The sequence below is a fragment of the Salvelinus alpinus genome, chromosome 17 (assembly GCF_045679555.1).
Source record: "Salvelinus alpinus chromosome 17, SLU_Salpinus.1, whole genome shotgun sequence".
NCBI classification, from domain to species: Eukaryota; Metazoa; Chordata; class Actinopteri; order Salmoniformes; family Salmonidae; genus Salvelinus; species Salvelinus alpinus.
Window position 1 is genome coordinate 15,169,324 of NC_092102.1, and position 23,742 is coordinate 15,193,065.

Here is a 23,742-nt window from a genome sequence, read left to right on the forward strand (position 1 = left end):
AGGGGACAGGACGACTGCACCGTATTGAGGGGAGGATGGATGGGGCCATGTATCGCGAGATCTTGGCCAACAACCTCCTTCCCTCAGTAAGAGCATTGAAGATGGGTCGTGGCTGGGTCTTCCAGCATGACAACGACACGAAGCACACAGCCATGGCAACTAAGGAGTGGCTCCGTAAGAAGCATCTCAAGGTCCTGGAGTGGCCTAGCCAGTCTCCAGACCTGAACCCAATAGAAAATCTTTGGAGGGAGCTGAAAGTCCGTATTGCCCAGCGACAGCCCCGAAACCTGAAGGATCTGGAGAAGATCTGTAGGGGGGAGTGGGCCAAAATCCCTGCTGCAGTGTGTGCAAACCTAGTCAAGAACTACAGGAAACGTATGATCTCTGTAATTGCAAACAAAGGTTTCTGTACCAAATATTAAGTTCTGCTTTTCTGATGTATCAAATACTTATGTCATGCAATAAAATGCAAATTAATTACTTAAAAATCATACAATGTGATTTTCTGGATTTTTGTTTTAGATTCCGTCTCTCATAGTTGAAGTGTACCTATGATAAAAATTACAGACCTCTACATGCTTTGTAAGTAGGAAAACCTGCAAAATCGGCAGTGTATCAAATACTTGTTCTCCCCACTGTATGTCAAATATGTCAGTTAAAAGTACTGTGTGTGTGAGTATCTTTGCCAATAGACAAAGAGCTATGAATGAATCAGGGCCTGTTCCTTCCATCAACTGATAGACAGAAATGTTATTGAAACGTGTCTAGAACATTAATATATTTTATTCTGAGAATATAACAACCATGTTGTTTGGACGTTGATGGAATATTCTCAGAACCCTCAGAAAACTGGTATATTCTGGGAACATGGTAACCAAGATGGCGAGCAGGGAATAGCAGCCGTTTTACGGGTTCCTGACCAATTGTGCTATTTTCTTTGTTCATTTCCTATGACCAAAAAGTGCTTCTAGACATCAGAACCGCGATCACTAACCTCAATTTGGATGATGATTTCTACTTCAATGAGTTGGAGGCAAATAACATATTGCTTATCCTGGACCAGGCGTAAATCCCCAACACTCAAAAAAGGAAGAGGCGGCGTTATAGAGGCCGGCGTGCGGGAGTAAGTCGCTCTGGATAAAAATGACTTAAATGTAAATGTAAATGCCTGACGAGACTACATCGGCGAGTGGATAAACAGCCTCTACCCTCCGTTCTATTGGCGAACATGCAATCACTGGAGAATAAACTTGATGAGCTCCGCTCGAGACTATCCTATCAACGTGATCTGAAGAACTGTAATATCCTATGAATCTCCGAGTCATGGCTGAACAAGGACATGGAAAATATAAATCTATCATGGATTACAAAGGGAAATCCAGCTGCAAGCTGCCCAGTGACGCAAGCCTACCAGATGAACCAAATTCCTTCTATGCTCGCTTCGAGGCTAGCAACAATGAACCATGCATGAGAACACCAGCTGTTCCGAACTACTGTGTGATCACACTCTCCGTAGCCAATGTGTCTATTACATTTTTTAATTGAATCTTTATTTAACTAGGCAAGTCCGTTAAGAACAAATTCTTATTTACAATGACAGCCTACCAAAAGGCAAAAGGCCTCTTGCAGGGACGGGGCTAGGATAAAAAATAAAAAATAGGACAAAACACACATCACGACAAGAGAGACACCGCAATACTACATAAAGAGAGACCTAAGACAACATCATAACATGGCAGCAACACATGACAACACAGCATGGTAGCAACACAACATGGCAGCGGCACAACATGGTAGCAACACAAAACATGGTACAAACATTATTGGGCACAGACAACAGCACAAAGGCAAGAAGTTAGAGACAACAATACATCACGCGAAGCAGCCACAACTGTCAGTAAGAGTGTCCATGATTGAGTCTTTGAATGAAGAGATGGAGATAAAACTGTCCAGTTTGACTATTTTTTGCAGCTCGTTCCAGTCGCTAGCTGCAGCGAACTGAAAAGAGGGGCGACCCAGGGATGTGTGTGCTTTGGGGAACCTTAACAGAATGTGACTGGCAGAACGGGTGTTGTATGTGGAGGATGGGGGCTGCAGTAGGTATCTCAGATAGGGGGGAGTGAGGCCTAAGAGGATTTTATAAATAAGCATCAACCAGTGGGTCTTGCGACAGGTATACAGAGACCAGTTTACAGAGAAGTATAGAGTGCAGTGATGTGTCCTATAAGGAGCATTGGTGGCAAATCTGATGGCCAAATGGTAAAGAACATCTAGCTGCTTGAGAGAACCCTTACCTGCCAATCTATAAATTACATCTCTGTAATCTAGCATGGGTAGGATGGTCATCTGAATCAGGGTAGTTTGGCAGCTGGGTGAAAAAGGAGTGATTACGATAGAGGAAACCAAGTCTAGATTTAACCTTAGCCTGCAGCTTTGATATGTGCTGAGAGAAGGGCAGTGTACCATCTAGCCCTACTCCCAAGTACTTGTACGAGGTGACTACCTCAAGCTCTAAACCCTCAGAGATAGGAGTCACACCGATGGGGAGAGGGCTTTCTTCTTACCAAACCACATGACCTTTGTTTTAGAGGTGTTCAGAACAGGGTTAAAGTCAGAGAAAGCTTGTTGGACACTAAGAAAGCTTTGTTGTAGAGCGTTTAACACAAAATCCGGGGAGGGGCCAGCTGAGTATAAGACTGTATCATCTGCATATAAATGGATGAGAAAGATTCCTACTGCCTGAGCTATGTTGTTGATGTAAATTGAGAAGAGCGTGGGGCTTATGTTCGAGCCTTGGGGTACTCAGTTGGTGAAAGGCAGTGGCTGAGACAGCAGATGTTCTGACTTTATACACTGCACTATTTGAGAGAGGTAGTTCGCAAACCAGGCCAAAAACCCCTCAGAGACACCAATACTCCTTAGCTGGCCCACAAGAATGGAATGGTCTACTGTATCAAAAGCTTTGGCCAAGTCAATAAAAATAGCAGCACAACATTGTTTAGAATCAAGGGCAATGGTGACATCATTGAGGACCTTTAAGGTTGCAGTGACACATCCATAACCTGAGCGGAAACCAGATTGCCTACCAGAGAGAATACTATAGACATCAAGAAAGCCAGTCAGTTGATTATTTACTAGTTTTTCAACACTTTTGATAAACAGGGCAAAATAGAAATTGGCCTGTAACAGTTCAGATCAGCTTGATCTCCCCCTTTAAATAAAGGATGCACATGGCTGCCTTCCAAGTAAAGGGAACCTCCCCAGAGAGGAGAGACAGGTTAAAAAGGTCAGAAATAGGCTTGGCGATGATAGGGGCTGCAACCTTAAAAATCAAAGTGTCTCAACCAATTGAGCCAGATATTTTTTGGGGGGTCAAGTTTAAGGCGCTCCTTTAACGTCGCAGACTCAATGACTGCCTGCGGGGAGAAACTTTGTAGAGCATCGGGGCTAGTCGCATTAGAATGGGTGGGAGATGAGAAAATGTTGGACGGGCAATGAGGCATGGTTGAGTCAAACAGGAATCCTGACTTAATGAAGTTGTGATTAAAGAGCTCCTTGTCAGTAACAACCACATCATCAACAGTAAAGGGACATGGGCAGCTGTGAGGAGGACGGTTTATTCTCCAGGTCTTTAACCGCTTTCCAGAACTTCTTGGGGTTAGACTCACAGAGAGAGAACTGCTCCTTAAAGTAACTAACTTTGGCCTTCCAGATAGTCTGAGTGCACTTATTTCTCATTTTCCTGAACGAGAGCCAGTCAGCCTGAGTATGTGTGTGCCGGGCCTTTCTCCAAATGGAATTCTTTAGTTGGAGTATCTCTGTCAGATCACGGTCGAACCAGGGGCTGAACCAAATTTAATTCAAATTTTCTTTACGGGGCGTGTTTGTTAACAATACCACTGAAAATGTCAAAGAAAGAAGGTCTAAGCGTATTTGACAGAGGGGAACAAGCTGACTCTATACCAATTTACAGAGGCCAGGTCAAGAAGGAAGGCTTGCTCATTAAAGTTTTTTAGCAAGCGTCTATGACAAATCAGGACAGGTCGTTTCAGTGAGCAGCCATTACGAACACGGGCTGTAAAACAGTGATCACTAAAGTCATTACAGAAAACACCGGACTGATACCTATCAGAATTAATTGTGAGGATAACATCAAGGAGAGTAGACTTTTCTGGGTGTTTGGAGTCATACCTTGTGGGATTGGTAATAATCTGAGAAAGATTTAGGGAGTCCCATTGTTTTAGGGCTTGGTCATGTGGTTTAAGGAGGTTCCAGTTTAGGACAAATTCAGACTTAGTGTAAGGGGCCAGGAGAGAGCTTAGGGCAGGTAGGGTACAGGCCGGTGCTGATGGTGGACTATAACACCCAGCAACAGTCAACAAGAAGCTATTTGAAAGTGTAATGCTTAAAACCAGCAAATCAAGTTGTTTGGGGACAGACTTGGTGGAGACAACCGAGCACTGAAGGTGTTCCTTGGTAAAGATTGCCACTCCACCACCTTTTGGAAGATCTGTCTTGCCAAAAGAGGTTATAACCAGAAAGGTTAACATCAGCATTCAAAACACTCTTTCTTAACCACGTCTCAGTAATGACCAACACATCTGGATTGGAGCTGTGAACCCACACTTTCAATTGATCCATTTTAGGTAATAAGCTTCTAGTGTTAACGTGCAGAAAACCCAGGCTTTTACGAGAGCAGAAATCTGTGGAACAGATTTCAGAGCACAAGTCAGAATTGGTGCTAGCAACAGTAGATGTGCCAGGGTGTACATGCACATTTCCAGATATCATCAGCAGTAATACAATCAGGGCACGGCAGAGGGGAGAGCTCTGCAGTGTTGATTTTCTATGACATTTGAATGTGCATTAGATGGCAACAAGATTATATTGTACAGCAATGTCATCAGATAACATGAATACAAAGCCGGCGAGAGGTGGTTAGAATAGGATGGGAGGCCGAGAGTCTGTGTAACCAATAGAGAGTCAGAGTCCCGAGTGTGGGAACAAACATAGTCTGTCCCACAGTTGGGTAAACAAGCACGTTCATAGTCAACAAAGCACGCAGGAGTCATGAGGCAAATAGCACAATAAATAGATATAACGACTATAACGGCCATTGTAAGTTCAAAGAGTCACTCGCCCCAACAAGACAACTTGAAAGAGTAACTCTCTGAGTCCAGTAGCCTACAAAAGTCTGAGTAGGCTACAAAAATCAATAAATAGTAGTCAGTTAATTTAAGCGCTTCTAATGAAGCTCACATAATAAGCTTCACAAGTTAATTAGCCTACCTAAAATTCTGATCATTCCAACGTCTGCAGTGTGTGTGTGTACTGTAAGTGTGTGTGTGCTGGAGGCCAGTGAAAGCTCGGGAGAGGAAGACCTTTAAACAACATTCACAAGGCCGCAGGGCCAGATGGATTATCAGGACATGTACTCAGAGCATGCACTGGACAGCTGTGCAAGTGTCTACACTGACATTTTCAACCTCTCCCTGACCCAGTCTGTAACGTTTCAGGCAGACCTCCGTAGTCCCTGTGCCCAAGAACGCCCAGGTAACCTCTCTAAATGATTATCGCCCCGTAGCACTCACATCTGTAGCCATAAAATGCTTTTAAAGGCTGGTCATGGCTCACATCAACACCATCCTCCCGGACACCCTGGACCCACTACAATTCACATACCGCCCCAACAGATCCACAAATGATGCAATCTCTATTGCACTCCACACTACCCTTTCCGACCTGGAATGCTGTTCATTGACTACAGCTCAGCGTTCTATCCTGATTACCTAGTCACATTTACTTCTACCTACATGTACATATTACCTCAATTATCTCGTACCCCTGCACATTGACTCGGTACCAGTACTCCTTGTATATAGTCTTGTTATTGTTATTTTATTGTGTTACTATTTCCATTTCAATTATTTTATTTTTAACTCTGCGTTGTTGGGAAAGGGCTCATTTCATGCTAAAGTCTACACCTGTTGCATTCGGCGCATGTGACAAATAACATTTGATTTGTGTATGTTCTGTTTGACATTAAGAGAATGTTTTCCTAACTCTAACACCAAACCATGCTAAAAGGATTCTCAGAAGGATTTTGCTAATGTAACGGATGTGAAATGGCTTGCTAGTTAGGGGTGGTGCGCGCTAATAGCGTTTCAATCGGTGACGTCACTCGCTTTGAGACCTTGAAGTAGTGGTTCCCCTTGCTCTGCAAGGGCCGTGGCTTTTGTGGAGCGATGGGTAACGATGCTTCGTGGGTGACTGTTGTTAATGTGTGCAGAGGGTCCCTGGTTCGAGCCCGGGTATGGGCGAGGGGACGGACGTAAAGTTAAACTGTTACACTAACATAGGTCAAATGTTCCCCTAACTTACGGAAAACGGGACACTCAAACATCGAGGGGATATTACAGGTAACATTACAAGAACATTCTCCCTAGAATAGTTTTTCTCTACATCTCCAGTGCCTTTCTTTCCTCTCCACAGCCTCCTCAAAATGTCCTCAAGCTTAGAAAGGCAAGTGTGTATGTTGTTAAAGGCCTCTCTCTCTCTTCTCCCTGTCTGTGATCCAGCAACGAGAGCAGGACCCCACTAACCTGTGCTTCTCCAACCTGCCTGTGTCTATGAACGGGCTAATTTAACCCTGTATTTCTCTCTCCCCCTTCCCTCTCTCTCTCCCTCCCTCCCTCCCCCCACAGCAACAGGAGCAGGACCCCACTAACCTGTACATTTCCAACCTGCCTGTGTCCATGGATGAGCAGGAGCTGGAGAATATACTGAAGCCCTTCAGTCAGGTCATCTCTACACGCATCCTCAGAGACGCCAACGGCACCAGCAGAGGAGTGGGCTTTGCCAGGTAACCAACTTGTACACCTCTGAAATTAAGTCTTAGGTCACAGCTATGTAGGATATGCAAAATAGATTCCTGCGTACTGTATCATGTATACCTTCATACTTAAACATTTATTGACAAATGCAATGTTATGATCATATATATCTTGGCTTTGTCAAGGCATGGCTAGCTTGCCAGGGTCACATTCAGTTGCCAAATGTTGTCGAACGTTGCAGATAGAAATGCCATGAATAGAGCTGATGTGATTCTGTATGTTAGAGAGGCATGTTTGTTCTACATAGCCTATTTCTATCTGAACATTCCAAAACATTGTGTCCTGCTAAACGTGCCCCTGGTAAACTCAACTGTCTGCTGAGCCCTCTGCTGGTTACTGGGGATAGTACAGCATCCTGTAAATCAAGTTTTATTTGCAGGATGGAGTCAACAGAGAAATGTGAGACTATCATTCAACATTTCAATGGCAAATATATCAAGACTCCACCTGGAGTACCAGGTGAGTCATCTTTATCTCATCATGTTTTCTATTTCTTTTTAGAACCAAGTTTATTCTGTATGATGCCTTGGTTGAAAGGGTCAGGAGCAACAGAAAGGCTACATCTTCCACAGTATCTTGATTCACTGTCATATTTTCATTAAGCAATAAGTCCCGGGGGGGTGTGGCATATGGCCAATATACCACGGCTAAGGGCTGTTCTTAAGCACGACGCAATGCCGAGTGCCTGGACACAGCCCTTAGCTGTGGTATATTGGCCATATATCAAACTCCAGAGGTGCATTACTGCTATTATAAATTGTTTACCAACGTAATTAGAGCAGTAAAAATAACTGTTTTGTCATACCCGTGGTATACGGTCTGATATACCACAGCTGCCAGCCAATCAGCATTCAGGGCTCGAACCACCCAGTTTATAATGTACAATATACAGTATAAACACACAGATTATATCCTTCAGTGCTCCACAGTCACTCAACCCTCTTCTTCTCCTCTCCTCCCAGTGCCCTTGGAACCCCTGTTATGTAAGTTTGCAGATGGAGGACAGAAGAAGAGACAGAGCCAGGGAAAGTACCTGCAGAATGGCCGTCCCTGGACAACAGATGGGGAAACGGTGAGTTCTCATTCAGACAGTAAACAGTCTGCCATCGTCCCTGTAGTCTTTCTTGTTGCCATTTAACCAAGGCTATTCAGGTACTTTCAACTGTATTAAGTACAGTAACATTAAAGTAACTGTCCAGTGTTGCTTCATCTTCTACAAGGAAATAGCAAGCATTTTTTAAACGGTCGGTTTGAGATACAAGTTTGAAGTGATTTCTCTCCAATTTATGCTTTGGCCACAAATACGAGTATAGGATGAGTCAACATCACTTGGGTATGAGGTAACAGAACATAAACTTTTAAAAGTGAGACAGTTACTTTAAAGCTCAAACGGGATTTTTTGTTACAATTTCTTTCTGGTTAGATATTTCTCATTCAAACGCTTGTATTACTGTATGTGTGCTTACTGCATTGTATCTGAATGTGTTTGACCACAGGGAGGAATGACACTGACCTATGACCCCACCACAGCCTTACAGAACGGGTGAGCGAATACTCCACCAACACCTCCATCACACCGGCGGCAGTCATTGCATTTTGGTACACCGTTCCAACGGAACGCTGCGTTTGCCTTGCAGCATTGCGGAGACAGTGGCGGTGCGCTCTGTGTGGTGCTTACGTTGGATTTATCGAACGTACGAGTCAAACTGTAGGCGTAGGCGGCTTGACAGAAATGGTAGCAGATGGGGAATGTTGAACTTTTGTTGCACACATAGCCAGATGATGCCGCGTACCATTTTGCGCAACGACGCTCTCGGTTTGATCAAGGTGTTAAACCTCAATGAGATGATCCTAGACATATGTACAGCAGGGATGACCGTGTGTTGGATACTGATGGGTTTCTTCTTCTCTCTCTCTGTGTCTGCAGATTCTACTCTCCCTACAGTATGGCCCCTAACAGAATGATAGCTCAGACATCCCTCGCCCCCTACATGCACTCTCCTGTTAATACCTACCAGGTCCGTCTGTTGTATTTCTGTGGATATATTACTGTGTACAGAGGATTTATTTCTTATTATAAACTGGGTGGTTCGAGCCCTGAATGCTGATTGGCAGACAGCCGTGGTATATCAGACCGTATGCCACGGGTATGACAAAATACTTGTTTTTACTGCTCTAATGACATTGGTAACCAGTTTCTTACAGCAATAAGGCACTTCGGGGGTTTGTGGTGTATGGCCAATATGCCACGGCTAATGGCTGTGTCCAGGCACTCCGCGTTGCGCCTAAGAACAGTCCTTAGCCGTGGTATATTGGCCATATACCACAGCCCTTCGGCCCTTATTGCTTAATTCTGAAAAATTGCAGAAAGCATAGATCTTATGTTGTGTGTGTGTCTTTCTTCTCTGCTGCAGATCCACAGTCCACAGTCCTGGATGCATCATCATCAGTCGTACCTCATGCAGCCCTCAGTGAGTTTTACCCACTGCTACTGTGGGTCTGTTACTGCCTATTAGTGAATCAGTGTGATCTGCCTGTCTCTCACTTTCTGTGTCTGAGAGAAACACCTGTTAAGCATAAACATACCGACACTCTGTGTGATGTTTGCACTCAATGTTTGAGCTGTGTGACAAACAATTGTGTGTGTGTATACATGCATACGTGCATTTTTGTTTGTCTATGTGAATGTTAACTCTGTGTGTGTGTGTGTGTCCGTAGGGCCAAGTCCTGACGCCGGGCATGGACCACACCATGTCCATCCAGCCAACCCCTATGATGGGGCCTCTCACACAGCAGCTCAGCCACCTCTCTATGGGCAGCAGTGGCACGGTCAGTCCCAACAGAACACTACTGTATAGACATACAGTAGATACTTTGGACAAAGACATTGTGTTGTCAGTGCCATCCATAACGCCACTTTCTATCCCTCAATGAAGACAGTTTTACTCAGAAAAGAGACAAATGTGAATAAGATTCTATAATGATTACCAGGGGCGCAACTTTGGTTTTGGAAGTGGGGGGGGCATAATCATTAAAAAAAAAAGATATATATTTTTTTAAATCCAGTCAGATAAACACTCCAGCCGACCCGACCGCTTGGAGGCGTCCGCATGGTCCTAAAGCACAACGTTGCCTCGTTTAGTATCACATTCCAATGATAAAACTGGGGGGGACAAAATTGCAATTTCAGAATGTGGGTGGGGGACATGTCCCCCCCATCCCCAGTGAAAGTTGTGCCCCTGATGATTACGTTCTAATAGTTTTCTCCTCTCTATTTTAGTATATGCCTGCAAACACATCTATGCAAGGGACCTACATCCCCCAGTACACCCAAGTGCCTCAGACCACTGTTTCAGTCGAGGTAAGAAACGTCCTACTACAATTTACTTTACTGACTTTATTGTCCCCGTAGGAAAAATGTGTTGCAGTATCATGTACACATTTAAAACTATAATGTGGTATGAAACAACTGGTCTCTTTACTGACGATTGGTTGATTGATGAATACTTTTTCAATATGTTAACAGGAAAGTGCCATCCAACAACAGGTTTCCCTGGAGACTCCCACAGAACACACAGGTTACTCCTATCAGCTTAGAAAGTGAAGAGGAGGGACAGGTGGGTTATACTAGAGTCTATTTCCTGGGCCACCTGCGGTCCATACAGCTCAGCTCAGTGCATAGTGACTCTGGACAGAAGCACCAGACAGTCACACTAAGGACAAAAGGATATTTAAAAATCAGAGGCTATGGTAAACTCTTGAATACAGATGAATGGATACTGTGAAAACGAACAGAACATGGAGCATCTATTTTGACCACAGAACATAACTCTACAGTCGAAGAAAGAGAAACACACACACACAGGATTTTTTTGTGCACATATTAACAAATTATTTTCCTAAATATTCTGGGGAGCCAGAATGAAATCAGGATCATAAAGTTACAACAACATGTGTTGTCGATTAGCTGTACTTTTTTTTGTAAAATATGCTGATTTCGTTTTTCATTTCATCATCTGTTATTTGTAAGCTTTTCACCTGAATTCTTTGGTATAGATTCAAAAAGTCACGAATCAAAGATTTTTTTCTTCATTTCACAATGCCATTGTTGTTTTTGTTCACTTCACCGTGTTTTTACTGGTAAATGTTTGACGAGAGAAGGCTGAACCAACTGCTTCAGTTACTTAGATCATAGACGGTGTCATATCTGGTACTATCAACTGAGATACGGTTTTTAGCACTTGGGTCCCTAGTTGAAATTCTCACAATAATTCTCAGAATCTAAATAGATATTTAGTAATAAAGCTTAAGACAATCAAACATTGAATTGATTATTTCCTGATTCTGGCCAATTATAATAAAATATATATGCATGATTAAATTTGACATGAAATACATTTAGTTGCTGGTTATATTTGAGGAATTTAATCTTATATTGCTCCAATGCCAACCAACAACATAAATAAGTATTTCCATTTGGTTTTAGTGGGTTAAGCTGCTACCCTTTAAACAGACCCAAAGTTGTTGTTAGGAGTTCACATTATTGAGTGTTGCGCTAGTAGTTTTAACAAGTAAATTCGAGATCTAAAACCTGCGGCCAGTAGGCTACTGAGATGCTTTGCTGTGTCGTTTTGCTCCCACAAACGCTACTTTCTCTCTGTCTGTTTATAGATGCCTCTGTTTTTGTTTTGATTCCGAGTGACTGTTTTTTTATTTAAAGAAAGTTTGTGAGATTTTTTATTCGATTTAATACTTTTCAGATTGATACATTTTATTTTTGCTAGTGTGCATTGAGTAGTTACATGTTTCTATGGACAAGTAGATCTGTTTTTGAAAGATTTGTTGTCTTTTCATTTTGGAATAATGTCCGTCATTACCTTCATTTTTGTTTTTCTTGTTCTCAATCTGTTTTAATTTTCAATAACTTGGAAAATGCTCTAAATGTTTGAGAGATTTCAAATCAGTCTGTGTTATCAGTTTTGGCACATTCACCCTTTAAAGAGGTGTATTCAATCCCAATTGAAATTTAAAGGCAATGTTCCCGCATCGGCGGAGACCGCATTCACGGTAAACGCTGCATATGTCGGCTCAATTGGAAATTACCTTTAAATGTCTATTGCGCAATCCGTAACACTTCAGCTTCACAGACTGAATCGAGCTCTAAGTATAATACCTCTTAGAAATGATTTCAGAAATGTGTCCTACGTGGTAGAGTAGTCACTAAATCAGTAGTTAGGGAATGCAGTGTGAAAAGTAACATTACCTCCTACGCAACAAGAGCAATGTAAAGTCAGCTGAGTGTTCGTGGGCAAGATTCGGAGACGTTTCCTAAGCTCATAACTTCTATGGTTCTCCAGGCTGCCCCGCACAGTCACAGCGGGTACTGTCTCCATAGCTTCACTCTTCCGTCAAACATTCACAAACCAGGCCTAAATCCCAGGTCAAACATCCAATCAGACTGTTTTGTTTCTTAAAAAGGCCAGTGATCTATGCAATAAAAAAAAAAAACATCCACAATAACGCAATACTTACGCTGTAAGAACTTTTTATTTTTCAGGTGACAACAATGGGCTGTTTGTCAATAGTGACTTTTGAAACTTTTATTTTAGTTCATCCAAAACGTTTAGTTGTAAGATTATACGCCTCGTTGTTCATCTAATGACAGTGAGATCGCTGCATTGATGGGAATATCTGTATATGCTCTGCAGGCTATCTACTACCCCTAACCTTAAATCGGTGATAGTATGACCATCTGTAGAACATCTACAGATGGACTATCCAAATAAAGTGTTACCATGTTTTCATGTACAGCATGGCTCATGAGTTTGGAGAAAAATCACTCGGCTATCTTGCTAAAGGCCTCACACCATCTCCTAAAAATGTGATACTGACTACCTTGTCCATCCAGATACACAGTCCTTATTGTTGGTCAACCAAAATATTGGTTGTTGCTTTTTTGTTTGTTACCAAAGACATCATCCGGTAGACATTAAGACATTTCTAAGTGATCAATGCTTGGTTTAGAATACATCTGCAGGTCTTTCTTTTTCCTTGATTTGTGACTGTACATGAAAAGGTGTGTTGACACTAGTAATAAGCTTTATGAATTGAAGAATATTATCAGAAATGCCTTATAGATTTCATCAAGAGAGGATTTAAAAGGGTGCTACACACTAAATTGCTATCTGGAAACATTCATGCACTGTCTGCAAATAGTTTGATAAAACAGGAATTATTTCTTGTAATATTTACGTCCACGTAGTATCAGCCTTAGGAAACCACCATTTAATGTTTGTTACACTCATTTATTTTGAGGCCATAATCATTCCAGATTTTTGTTTAAATCAAAAATATTCAGCATTAGTTTGAGATGTCAGAATGCCCTTGCCCTTTGCCGTAGTTCAGACAATCATATACAATGAAGTCCACTTGAAACATCTTGCTGCTAATTTAGGATTTTAAAGGTTGCGTAGGAGTGGGCTCTACTGCTTTGTCTTTCATTGTACAATGCCAACTAGAGGGAGAAAATATTAGTTGAAGCTCCGTCCAGCAATAAGTCATTCACGTCATGTAAGGTCAGAGTCAGACAGGTTAAAAAGGAACACATTTCATAGTCATTGGCTCACAGCCTTAACATCTACTATCCCCTGGCTTTATCAAGTCCATTATAAAGCAATCGTGTACAATCTTATTCACTTTTGTCAATCATTAATTTGTCCTTATGCGCCACACTAGCAGGTCTATGGCTGTGTTTAAACAGGCAGCCCGATTCTGCTATTTTTCTAATTGTGATGCCTGTGTAAACACAGCCTTAAAAAATCCCCTTTCTAGACTAACAGCTTTTCAAAATGTTTTTTTTGGGGGGGGGGGGGTTTGATGTTTTTGAACTAGGTCATTTTTTTAATTAAAAGGAATCCACTTCTTTTCTTTTTTAAACAGTTTGTCCATGTGCCTTTTATTACCAAGTGTGTATGTCATGTAAAGTACACCTTTCCAAACAGATGCACACACACACAATACTTGATGAATTTATTTCTAAAAAGATTTTGTTCTAGATACAAAACAGATAATAAAAAGGTACAAAATGTATATTAAATACATTATCCAAGAAACGGTATACTCATCAGTATATACACACATGTTGAAAATATCCAGAGAAAAATGCACTAAAGTTTTTTTGCTTTGCTTATTTAAACAAAATAGACTTTAAATTTCAGGTTACACCATTTAATCTTGGAATAACGGGTCTCTTGGTCAAGGAAGCATCACTGCTGCTTATCTGTTTTGGGGTCCAATTAACCAATGAAGATACTCGTGTCACCTCAAGTACCACACAATAGCAATGTATGGCAACACACCACTGCCCTATCTAGGCCTACCCTTTTACAAATTATACTCTGAGGTCAGTTGCATATATTTTCCATTTAGCTAAAAACGACTATCAAATGTGGGTGTCCAGATATAAATCAAAGAATGTCACTGCATCTCGAGCTCTGTTCTCTCATATAACCAGTTTATTGAACCAGGTATGGGTGTTGACCATAGACTATAAAAATAAAGGTGTTAAGAGTCATCACATCAGAACACCATGCTCTTGTTGAACTATACTTTTAAGTAGTTTACAAAAATACTGACAGTGACAAAATACAAGTAGTTGCACTGGTTGGCCCAACTTCACTAGACAGGATGCTCTGACGGGAACATTTCAGAGTATCATTTGTAAATGAGAACAACCGCAATTGAAAGAGAGACCTTTGCTTGCTAATACACAGGAGGTTGTGGTTGCAATAAATGTATCCTCCTGCAATGGAACAGCCACAACGTCATGGGCACCGTCATCATTTCAGACACTTCCTCACTCTTGACCTGTTCAGAAATCTCTTCCCAATTTCATCACAATAGTTTCCGATTCAATATCTCCCAGACCATGCGTCTCCTGAAGTAGGGCATGTGTTTCTGTCAATTGGAGGGAAGGGAAATACTGAGTTACTCATAGGCTCAATCCCAATGCCCCCCCCCCTGCAATATGGAAGTTTGACATTTGTATGAATTGTAATTCGTGTTTTAGCAACTCCTGAGCAAACCAGCAAATTTAAAATAACGTTTCTGCAAATTTAAAAAACAATTTTCGTAAGCTTGCCATCCCGTTCATACATTTTTTTTTTTACAAAAAAAAAGAAAAACGTAAAAGTCCGACTTGTCATTGTTCTTTATTGTGGTAACGTTAGAGATTGAAAATATTGGTCATGCAATGCAGTTGAAGTAATGTAGCTTGCAAACTGCTATGATGCAATGTCGTGCTTCAGTACTACTCCACATTGGACTACAGCCAGAGGATGGGTAACACTACAGGCACATTGTTATTTTGTAGTTCTCAGACTACGGTGAGAATTGGAAGGTAACACATTACCACCGCAGCTACAGGCACTGTGGAAAACAAGACTCGTCGTCAATGAATTGCGTGGTAGGTTATCCTTTGGCCGCTTCTGCTGTTCCCGAGTGATGTCCCGTTCCACAGGGTTATTCATCTCTCCCTACCACTAGTTGCTCAGTTTGAGGGACCAAACCCCACCGAGGGGGGGGGGGGGGGGGGGGCTTTAGCCAGTCAAGTCAGTGGATTGTAGGACATTTTCAGTACTGGCAGGAATGCTCATGCTTACCGTTACACTTCCATTAAAAGCAGGGTCGCCAGCAAGTGCAAATCTCTTATAGTGACCGGGCACCACATTTGAGCAAATAAACAGCGGTCTCTTACACGTGCCAGGTCAAAAAAGCTTCAGGCCAGTCTGCTCTGGTGGAATTTCACAGCGATTGATCCCTGCATTTCAAAACGATTCAATGGCTTTGGCAACATATGCAGTGCATTCTAAATGCAACCAGTGTTCCAAATATAGAACAGGGCTGTTTTAGAGTCTATTGACACACCAATGCGTCAATCCAAGTAATATAATAATAAAATCCAGCAAAATCCAGCAGTTTAAGCTAAAGATATCAGTTTATTTGCATGGGCTGCGTCTCAATCCACCGCATCGGTGTTTGTCAGACCATGAAACATCCCGGAAAATCAGTCTTCTCACAAAAACAATCCTTAGCGTCCGAACGGTTAGGCCTACAAAAACGAATATGAACCATCCATGGAAAGTTGACTGACGAACACGATGGTGTTCTCCGTTTTGCTCTATGACCCCCACAAGTGTCACGGGACTCGTCTGAAGCTAACCCAAACAAATGAATGGAAATACGGAGGTAGTTTTGTGCCTACAAAAATAAGGGGTTAAATTTGTATCAAAAAAAGAAAAGGCGGAGGAAATATTTTTGTTTATCGCCTAGGTATAGGACAGACACTTCGACACCGCGTAATTTTTTTTGAGTGTCTTTTTGCCATTTATGAATGTGTTATTCACTGCGTTATGGCCTATAGTAGAAAATGCCAAAATCAACATTTTATCAAATAAAACTTTTTCAAAACACCTCAGACGGTATTAAACACTGGCTTTCCCCAACAGACACAGTGGTAGCTTGGCGGTTGAAGTACTTACTTGTGTAAATGTGATTGGCTTGTCTTTGGTGATGTACTCGGCATATTTGCAGGTGAACATTCCACAGTCACTTCCGTTCATCTGCTGAGGAATCTCCTGTTGGGAGAAATAGTTTGAGATCCATTTTTCAAAAGACGGCAACATCTATCAGTGAAGTGTCACAGCATGTTGAGTTGACAGAGATCTCGGTTAGATATAGTGTAACACGTACGCTGCGTTTCTTGCTTTGCAGAGTCCATTTTGACATATCCAGGTCTTTGCCCTTCTTGTCCTTGCTTTCCTGCTGCAGGTATTGCAGCAATATCCTGCAGGCTTCGTCATTGTTCCCTCCCATTGAATCAAAGTACGTGACAGTCTTCTTACGAAGATCCACCACCTGAGAGAATTATTTTATATATATATATTTTTTTTTTATAAAAAAAAGAACAGTCAATATAAACAGCACACTACAGATTCTGTCTATAGTGTGATTCCCACTATAGAACCAATCTAAACCGTACTGTGCTGGCTCCAATTTTTTCATTTTCACATGGTCCTTTCCAGCATGGTTCCAGCAACTATGGTGGATGCATAACCAGGCCAGGCCACTGTACCTCCAGGTAGACGGGCAGCAGCAAAGTACAATATATTGCATGTTAACTCACAGAGAGGCACCAGTGCACCCCGAGGTGGACGGGCACCAGTATGACGTCCACTGAGAAGATGTCCATCTTCTTGGTCCAGCGGCGTACGGCAGAGTAGCCTGCGCCGCGGAGCTTGGGGAAGAAGAAGGTGTTGAAGGTGTGGACCGTCGGCAGGCCGGGATCCTTACCGCGCTCCACTAGCAGGTTCATGTAGAAGTTGATCACCTTGGAAAGAGGAAGGAGACAGCGGGGTCAAGCAAAGAAAACAGCATAGAGCCACGGATAAACCCCTTCTGTATTAGTTACTCTCTTTTCTGTATAGGCACAGACACACAGAGAGAGAGTAAAAATGTAGAGAGAGTAAAAATGACTAGCAGTCTCCAAAAACAGTAGTACGAGACGGTGATATAAACAAAAGCAGAGTGTGACGTGCTCTCACCTCGTCGTTGAGCCAGTTGAGGTGGCTGAGTGTCTGGAGATCTTTGCGTGTGATGGTGAGTCTGAATCCTTCACTCAGCATCTCGTCCTGGCTGCCTCCCCTCAGCGCCCGGCACACCTCCCCCTCCATATCCTGGTCAAAGACACGCAAACATACCAGCTCAGCTAAAGGCTGCACGCTATGTACATTCCTGACGCACACAGTGAGCAAATCCATGTCATTTAAAAACATACTTAGTACAATTATTGCAATGCATTTTATTGGTAATGAGCTGGCTCACAAACGCAAAGTGCAGAAATAGGCACAACACACAGAGCTAAAATACTGTGAATGGTACCTCAGTGAGCTCAGGGAACTCTTCAGCGGGTTTGGGTCCCTCTATGAGAGGAGCAAGAGGAACCTCCTTCTCCAGGGGGACTCTGACATGCAGCTCCACGGACCTGTTGCTCAGCTGGCTGTCATCTGACAAACGCTGGACCAGACCACAGGACAGGAGGGTTAGACGGACCACCATATCATTTTCTATTGAGTACAGGCTTAGTAGGACAACTATAGTTGAATGTTGATTTCAGAGCGGTCCTCAACATGTAAAAGAGCATCTCATTTCATATAGTTAATAAACTACAGGTTGAATGAAGCATAGAGGGGAAAACTTCCAATATTTTCTCATTGGCCGCATCGGTGGTAAATGTGGGACTTGGTATAGACATGAGGGCTGACGTCACGCCAATGAGGACAGAGAAGGGGATGCTAACTACCTGTCTCAGCAGCTGAGCAGCTAGGGCCTCCTGCTCCTCTATCTGCCTCCGTCTCTCCCGGGCACGAGAGTCATACATGCTAGTCCTGGAAAACACAGACACACACATCCGACTTGAGGACTTCTAGAATGAGCTAGAGGAGGATTTCAATTGTATTCAGTATGCACAGGCGCACGGCGATATAGAGCAAGATACGCTGTATGAATTTTTCAAGGAATGGTGACAAATTAGGGGACTTACAATTCTTTGATCCAGAGTTCAGCTTGGAAGCATGGCACACTGGAGAGACAGACAGAGAGTAACCAGGCTAGATGGGAAACATGAAGTACATAACACACACCAACAAAAACTATTCAAAACACATACCTTGAACTGCATGGCTTTTTGCCCTTCTGCTCTTTCACAATGATTACGGAGTCCCCATCGTGCGCTGCAGAACAAGCCATGGGCCAAATTAGTACAAGAGAGACACAGGCTTTTATAGAAACAACACGTAAAACTAAAGATGGCACTGCGGCGTTATCATGTTCTGTCTCTGTATACTGCTGATGATGCTAAATCAATGTCCCTCCTTGAGGTCAATAAACTACTACATCAACTCTGATGAAGTGGAAATGGGCTAAGACGTTTCACCTGATGATTGTGTGTCCTGAGAAGAGGTGTCTTGTAGGGTAGCTGGAGAGGGGACAGACTGTATTGTCTCTGGTCCCCTGGGGCTGAGGTCTGAGTCAGGGGCCCAGGTGTGGTTCCCTGCCCCACTGGAGAAGCCCTTCCCTGGGCTGGGGACGTTGCTGTAGCCCTGGCTGAACTCTGGACGGGGGCTTGGGGGTTCACTGGGGCCCTCTGAGGCATCTCCTGCCCCCGTAGGGGACAAACACTGGAGCAGATGCCTGCTGGTGCTCAGGAAGCTGGTGCTGAGAGAGAGAGAGAGAAAGAGAGTGAGATTATTAGAAAGGAGCACCAGCACACCAAATGGCCAAGATGTAGGAAAATCAAACCCGGGGAGAAGTAGAAAAGGGTAGATTTCCCGATGAAAATGGGTGTGGTTGCATCAACGTGCGAGTACAGGTCATTGAGCACGACTGAATTGTCAGTCATCCTCGGGGACTTGAGGAGAGTGAGAGGAGCGCAGCATTAGCGTTGTGCTTGTTGTACTCACAAGTCTCTGTGTGAGCGCGGAAAGCCATGGGAGCTGCCGTTGTGGAACGACAAGGACTGGCCACCTGAGACCATGGCCAGCAGCTGTCTGTACACCATCTTCTCCTCCTCACAGACAGACTGGAGCAACACAGAGAGGACCCATCACTCTATATTATAAATAAGGCTTGGATATGAAGTAGAGGCAACAAAACTCAATGCGCCATTCCTCAGGTATATTCAGGACTACGTGATATGCGCATGTTGTAAATGAACTTCCCTCCGGGAAAAAGAGTTATTCTATTGTATCTATAAGGACTTATGTTAGTCGACACACACACACAGATAGATACAATAGAATAACTATTTTCCCCAGAGGGAAGTTCATTTACAACAGGCGCATATCACAGTCCTGAATATACCTGGATCCTTTTATGTTACATAACAGCGTTATTTGAAAACAGCCCAATAGCAAAGGTTCAGCAAGTGGGAGCCATAAATATTCTGGTAGGTGGCATCTCACCTCTTGCGCGGTGCAGCGAGCCCTGGCTCTGAGGAGGCGGTTGGAAGGGCTGCCGTGTGAAGGACTCTGCACAACGCGGATGGGGAAGGACTTCTCATACATGCTGGTGAAAGAGCTGCATCCTGCTGAGGTCAACTGGCTACAGAGAGAATTCAATTACTGCACTGAACATGTTACTCATATTATTGTGAATTGAACAATATCAAGCACAGGAAATAGAACACTTTCAAGTTCAAGCTCTTTAACAAACTCGAAACGGCCCTGTTCAAAAATCACGCCTTTTCAAGATTTTCAACGCTTGATTAATAGCAGAATGCATTTTTTACCCAGTGAGAAAGGCAGGCCTATATCTATTGACAATATGAGCATACCTTGTTGATGCAGGTGTTCTGAGGTGGCTCCTGCCCAGGCGGGTAGAGGGACATGGCTTAGGGGTACTGCTGGAAGAATGAGGCAGACAGACAGAGTGCCCATTCGTTTTGGGCGCATCACGATGTGTGAGAGCCATGCACACTTGCCGTCTGCAAACCTTCGATCCTATCATCGTCTTCTCAATTCTAAAGGACTCTGCAGTGAACAGAGGAGGCGAGAAAGAGTGTGTCGATCAAACAACTGTTCCATTTCCATAGCAACATTACTGACATTTCCAGCCGGCAGCAGGAATGGTTTCATAGACATTCTTAGAAAAGAGTCTTGCCTGATTTAGAGTTTATCCATTCCAGAGTTGTCGAGGGAGCAACACACATCCCATCCAGGGGATCAGAGTACCTTACCTCAAGGACCTGAAAACAATACCAGAAAAACAAATTACATTATTGTTCAATATGACTATAACAGAGTGCTGGCCTGTAATAAACTGGAGTAATGAATACGTATAAATCTAGTACTAGATCTGGGCCCATATTCAAAAACGGTCTCAAAAGTGCTGATCTAGGATCAACCCCCCCCTTATTCATTATGATTTAAAACTCAAAAACTTATCCAAGATCAGTACTAATACTTTGTGAATTAAGAGCCCTGAAACATCATAAAGAGATCCAATACCTCAGTCTCTTCCCAGACAGTTGAGGGACGAGGTGCAGAAGTTGAGGGTTCCGGTTGAAGCTCTTTTGCTGGCTCTTCCTGAAAGTGTTCTTCCGGAGGGGGGTCTGGGGAAGCAGGCAGTATGTTCCTCAAGGTAGGAGTCACACTATTCCGTACCCAGGATGCCACGTTGGAGCTATGGCTCTTCACCCCTTCAGCCGCAGTCTTCACTGTGTCAATGAAGACCCCTGTTGTCATATCCACAAACACATATCAGGTCAGATAGGGAACCATGGACTGTTTATCAAACACTGTATACACCGTTGTGCCGGGAACATGTTAAGACACCACAAGATACACTACATGACCAAAAGTATCTCATTCCAAAATCATGGGCATTAATATGGAGTTTGTCACCCCCTCTACTGCCATAACAGCCTCCACAGCCTCTTCTGGGAAGGCTTTCCACAAGATGTTGGAGGGACTTGCTTCCATTCAACCACAAGAGCATTAGTGACACCGGGAATGTTGGGCGAGTAGGCCTGGCTCGCAGTCAGTGTTCTATTCATCCCAAAGGTGTTCGATGGGGTTGAGGTCAAGGCTCTGTGCAGGCCAGTCAAGTTCTTCCACACCATTTCTGTATGGACCTCGCTTTGTGCACGGGGGCATTGTCATGCTGGAACAGGAAAGGGCATTCCAAACTGTTGCCACAAAGATGGGAGCACAGAATCGTCTGTGCTGTAGTGTTAAGATTTCCCTTCACTGAAACTAAGGGGTCTAGCTCGAACCATGAAAAACAACCCCAGACCATTATTCCTCCTCCACCAAACTTTAGTTGGCACTATGCATTGGGGCAGGTAGCGTCCTCCTGGCATCCGCCAAACACAGATTCGTTCATCGGACTGCCTGAGGGTGAAGCATGATTCATCACTCCAGAGAACGTGTTTCCACTGCTCCATAGTCCAATAGCGGCAAGCTTTACACCACACCAGCGACGCTTGGCATTGCGCATGGTGATCTTAGGCTTGTGTACGGTTGCTTGGCCATGGAAACCCATTTCATTAAGCTCCTGGCGAACAGATCTTGTGCGGACGTTGCTTCCAGAGGCAGTTTGGAACTTGATAACTTGTTGCAACCGAGGACATACAATTTTTATGCGCCATGCGCTTCAGCACTCCCGTTCTGTGAGCTTGTGTGGCCTAGCACTTCATGGCTAAACCGTTGTTGCTCCTAGATGTTTCCACTTCACAATAACGGCACTTACAGTTACCCGGGGCAGCGCTAGCAGGGAAGAAGTTTGACAAACTGACTTGTTGGAAAGGTGACATCCTAAGATGGTGCCACGTTGAAAGTCACTGAGCTTTTCAGTAAGACCATCCTACTGCCAATGTTTGTCTATGGAGATTGCATGGCGGTGTGCTCTATTTTATACACCTGTCAGCAACGGGTGTGGCTGAAATAGCCTAATCCACTCATTTGAAAGGGTGTCCAAATACTTTTGCATATATGCACAGCCAAGATTGCAGTTAGCTTACCCATCCGAAATCTCTTCACTGCTAGTGCCTGGTCATCTTGGTCACCATCCTCCAAACTATAAAAACAGGGGGGAAACAATATCCAACATGAATATGTGCCAGAGAATCACTGACAGTGCTGGCAGCCTCATATTTGTTTTTTGCCGTGATAATTCTGGTATAGCAAGCAAGCTAGCTACATTCACTTTAGTCAGTGACCGGCTCCACTTATCTGGGTTATATTCGGTCATGGTATGGGGGGGTGTCTTGCTGAGTACGCACTTCGGTTGCTCAACTCGACTCCCAAATGTGTCAGACAGTGTGCCATACTTCTGTAACGTTAGCTAGCTAGTAGTAGCTAACTGGCTGGTCAGAATCTTACCACCATCTCAAATAGACAAGTCCGCAAGTTTAGCTACAACTCACACATAGTTGACAATTAGCTAAGCATATCATCTAGTTAGTTCATCCAGTGCCACCACCAGCTAGTACACTAAGCTAAATTAGCTAGGTAACGTTAGTTTATTAGATTACTAACGTTAGTAAACTAACGTTAGCCAAGTTAGATTACTACACAACAAATAGATTACAGATGAGTTAGCTAGCTAACATTAGAATAACCTTTACTTACCAATCGATGGGTCTTTTTCTCCTTATTCGACCCCCTTGTTGTACTCCATGTGTATCATTATCTTGTTGGTCGGGAGCTGGTACTCCATTGCGGAGATTAGCGAAACCCGTTCCAATTAATTCGTAAAATTTATTGAACATGTTTAGAGAAGTTTAAAACCTCCCGCCCGCGAAAATGTGTATCGCTATGGTTGCTTCCAACCCGCCTGCCAGCGCAGGAAAAAGCACATAAAGCCACCCAGCGTCATTCGACCGGGGAAAGTAAATCGTAGCTAGTTAGCTAAACAACACTGCTAACCAGCTAGCTATCAAGTTACCTTTCTCCTTCCCTTGAAATTAGCTAGCTTGTGGTTAGCTAAACTAGCTAGCTAACAATCCTGGTTATGTGGCTGTAGCGACTAGGATTTCAATCACTACTATCACATTCGACAATGTCATGTGTCTTTCTTAAATAGCAAAGAAGTCCAAAGTAACTCAATGTAGTACTTTAAATAAAAAATAACTCATTAAACGATAACCTCTAACCTCTCCCGCTTCTTCCTCATTCAAAACCACAACATGGTCGTCACTAGTTACCACAGCCACTAAGTCAAAAACCATCCCTATTTCTAAAATGTATATTTTTCAAATTTGATTTTAAACCTAACCTTAACCACACTGCCA

At 43.2% G+C, this 23,742-nt stretch overlaps 2 protein-coding genes across 2 annotated transcripts in view; one reads left to right on the top strand and one right to left on the bottom strand.

Moving 5' to 3' along the window:
* The window catches only part of LOC139542239 (RNA-binding motif, single-stranded-interacting protein 2-like), a 39,387-nt gene extending 25,558 nt beyond the window's left edge, over positions 1-13,829 (top strand). Inside the window, exons 5-13 of the mRNA XM_071347428.1 lie at positions 6,705-6,862; positions 7,273-7,352; positions 7,856-7,965; positions 8,390-8,436; positions 8,821-8,911; positions 9,308-9,364; positions 9,612-9,722; positions 10,174-10,254; positions 10,420-13,829. Of these exons, the coding sequence (XP_071203529.1) occupies positions 6,705-6,862; positions 7,273-7,352; positions 7,856-7,965; positions 8,390-8,436; positions 8,821-8,911; positions 9,308-9,364; positions 9,612-9,722; positions 10,174-10,254; positions 10,420-10,497 (813 nt within the window). The 3' untranslated portion in view covers positions 10,498-13,829. The remainder of the gene's footprint in view (positions 1-6,704; positions 6,863-7,272; positions 7,353-7,855; positions 7,966-8,389; positions 8,437-8,820; positions 8,912-9,307; positions 9,365-9,611; positions 9,723-10,173; positions 10,255-10,419) is intronic.
* Positions 13,830-13,907: 78 nt separating this feature from the next.
* Positions 13,908-23,654, bottom strand: senp1 (SUMO specific peptidase 1). The gene is made up of 17 exons (XM_071347427.1): positions 23,081-23,654; positions 22,471-22,526; positions 20,957-21,183; positions 20,610-20,694; positions 20,284-20,479; positions 19,913-20,051; positions 19,412-19,530; positions 18,886-19,166; positions 18,619-18,682; positions 18,493-18,531; positions 18,253-18,337; positions 17,832-17,966; positions 17,495-17,626; positions 17,077-17,280; positions 16,644-16,808; positions 16,433-16,528; positions 13,908-14,849 (listed from the first exon to the last, which is right to left on the bottom strand). The coding sequence occupies exons 1-17, from the start codon at positions 23,218-23,220 to the stop codon at positions 14,787-14,789; spliced, it is 2,226 nt and encodes a 741-aa protein (XP_071203528.1). The 5' UTR covers positions 23,221-23,654; the 3' UTR covers positions 13,908-14,786.
* Between the last annotated feature and the right edge of the window lie 88 nt (positions 23,655-23,742).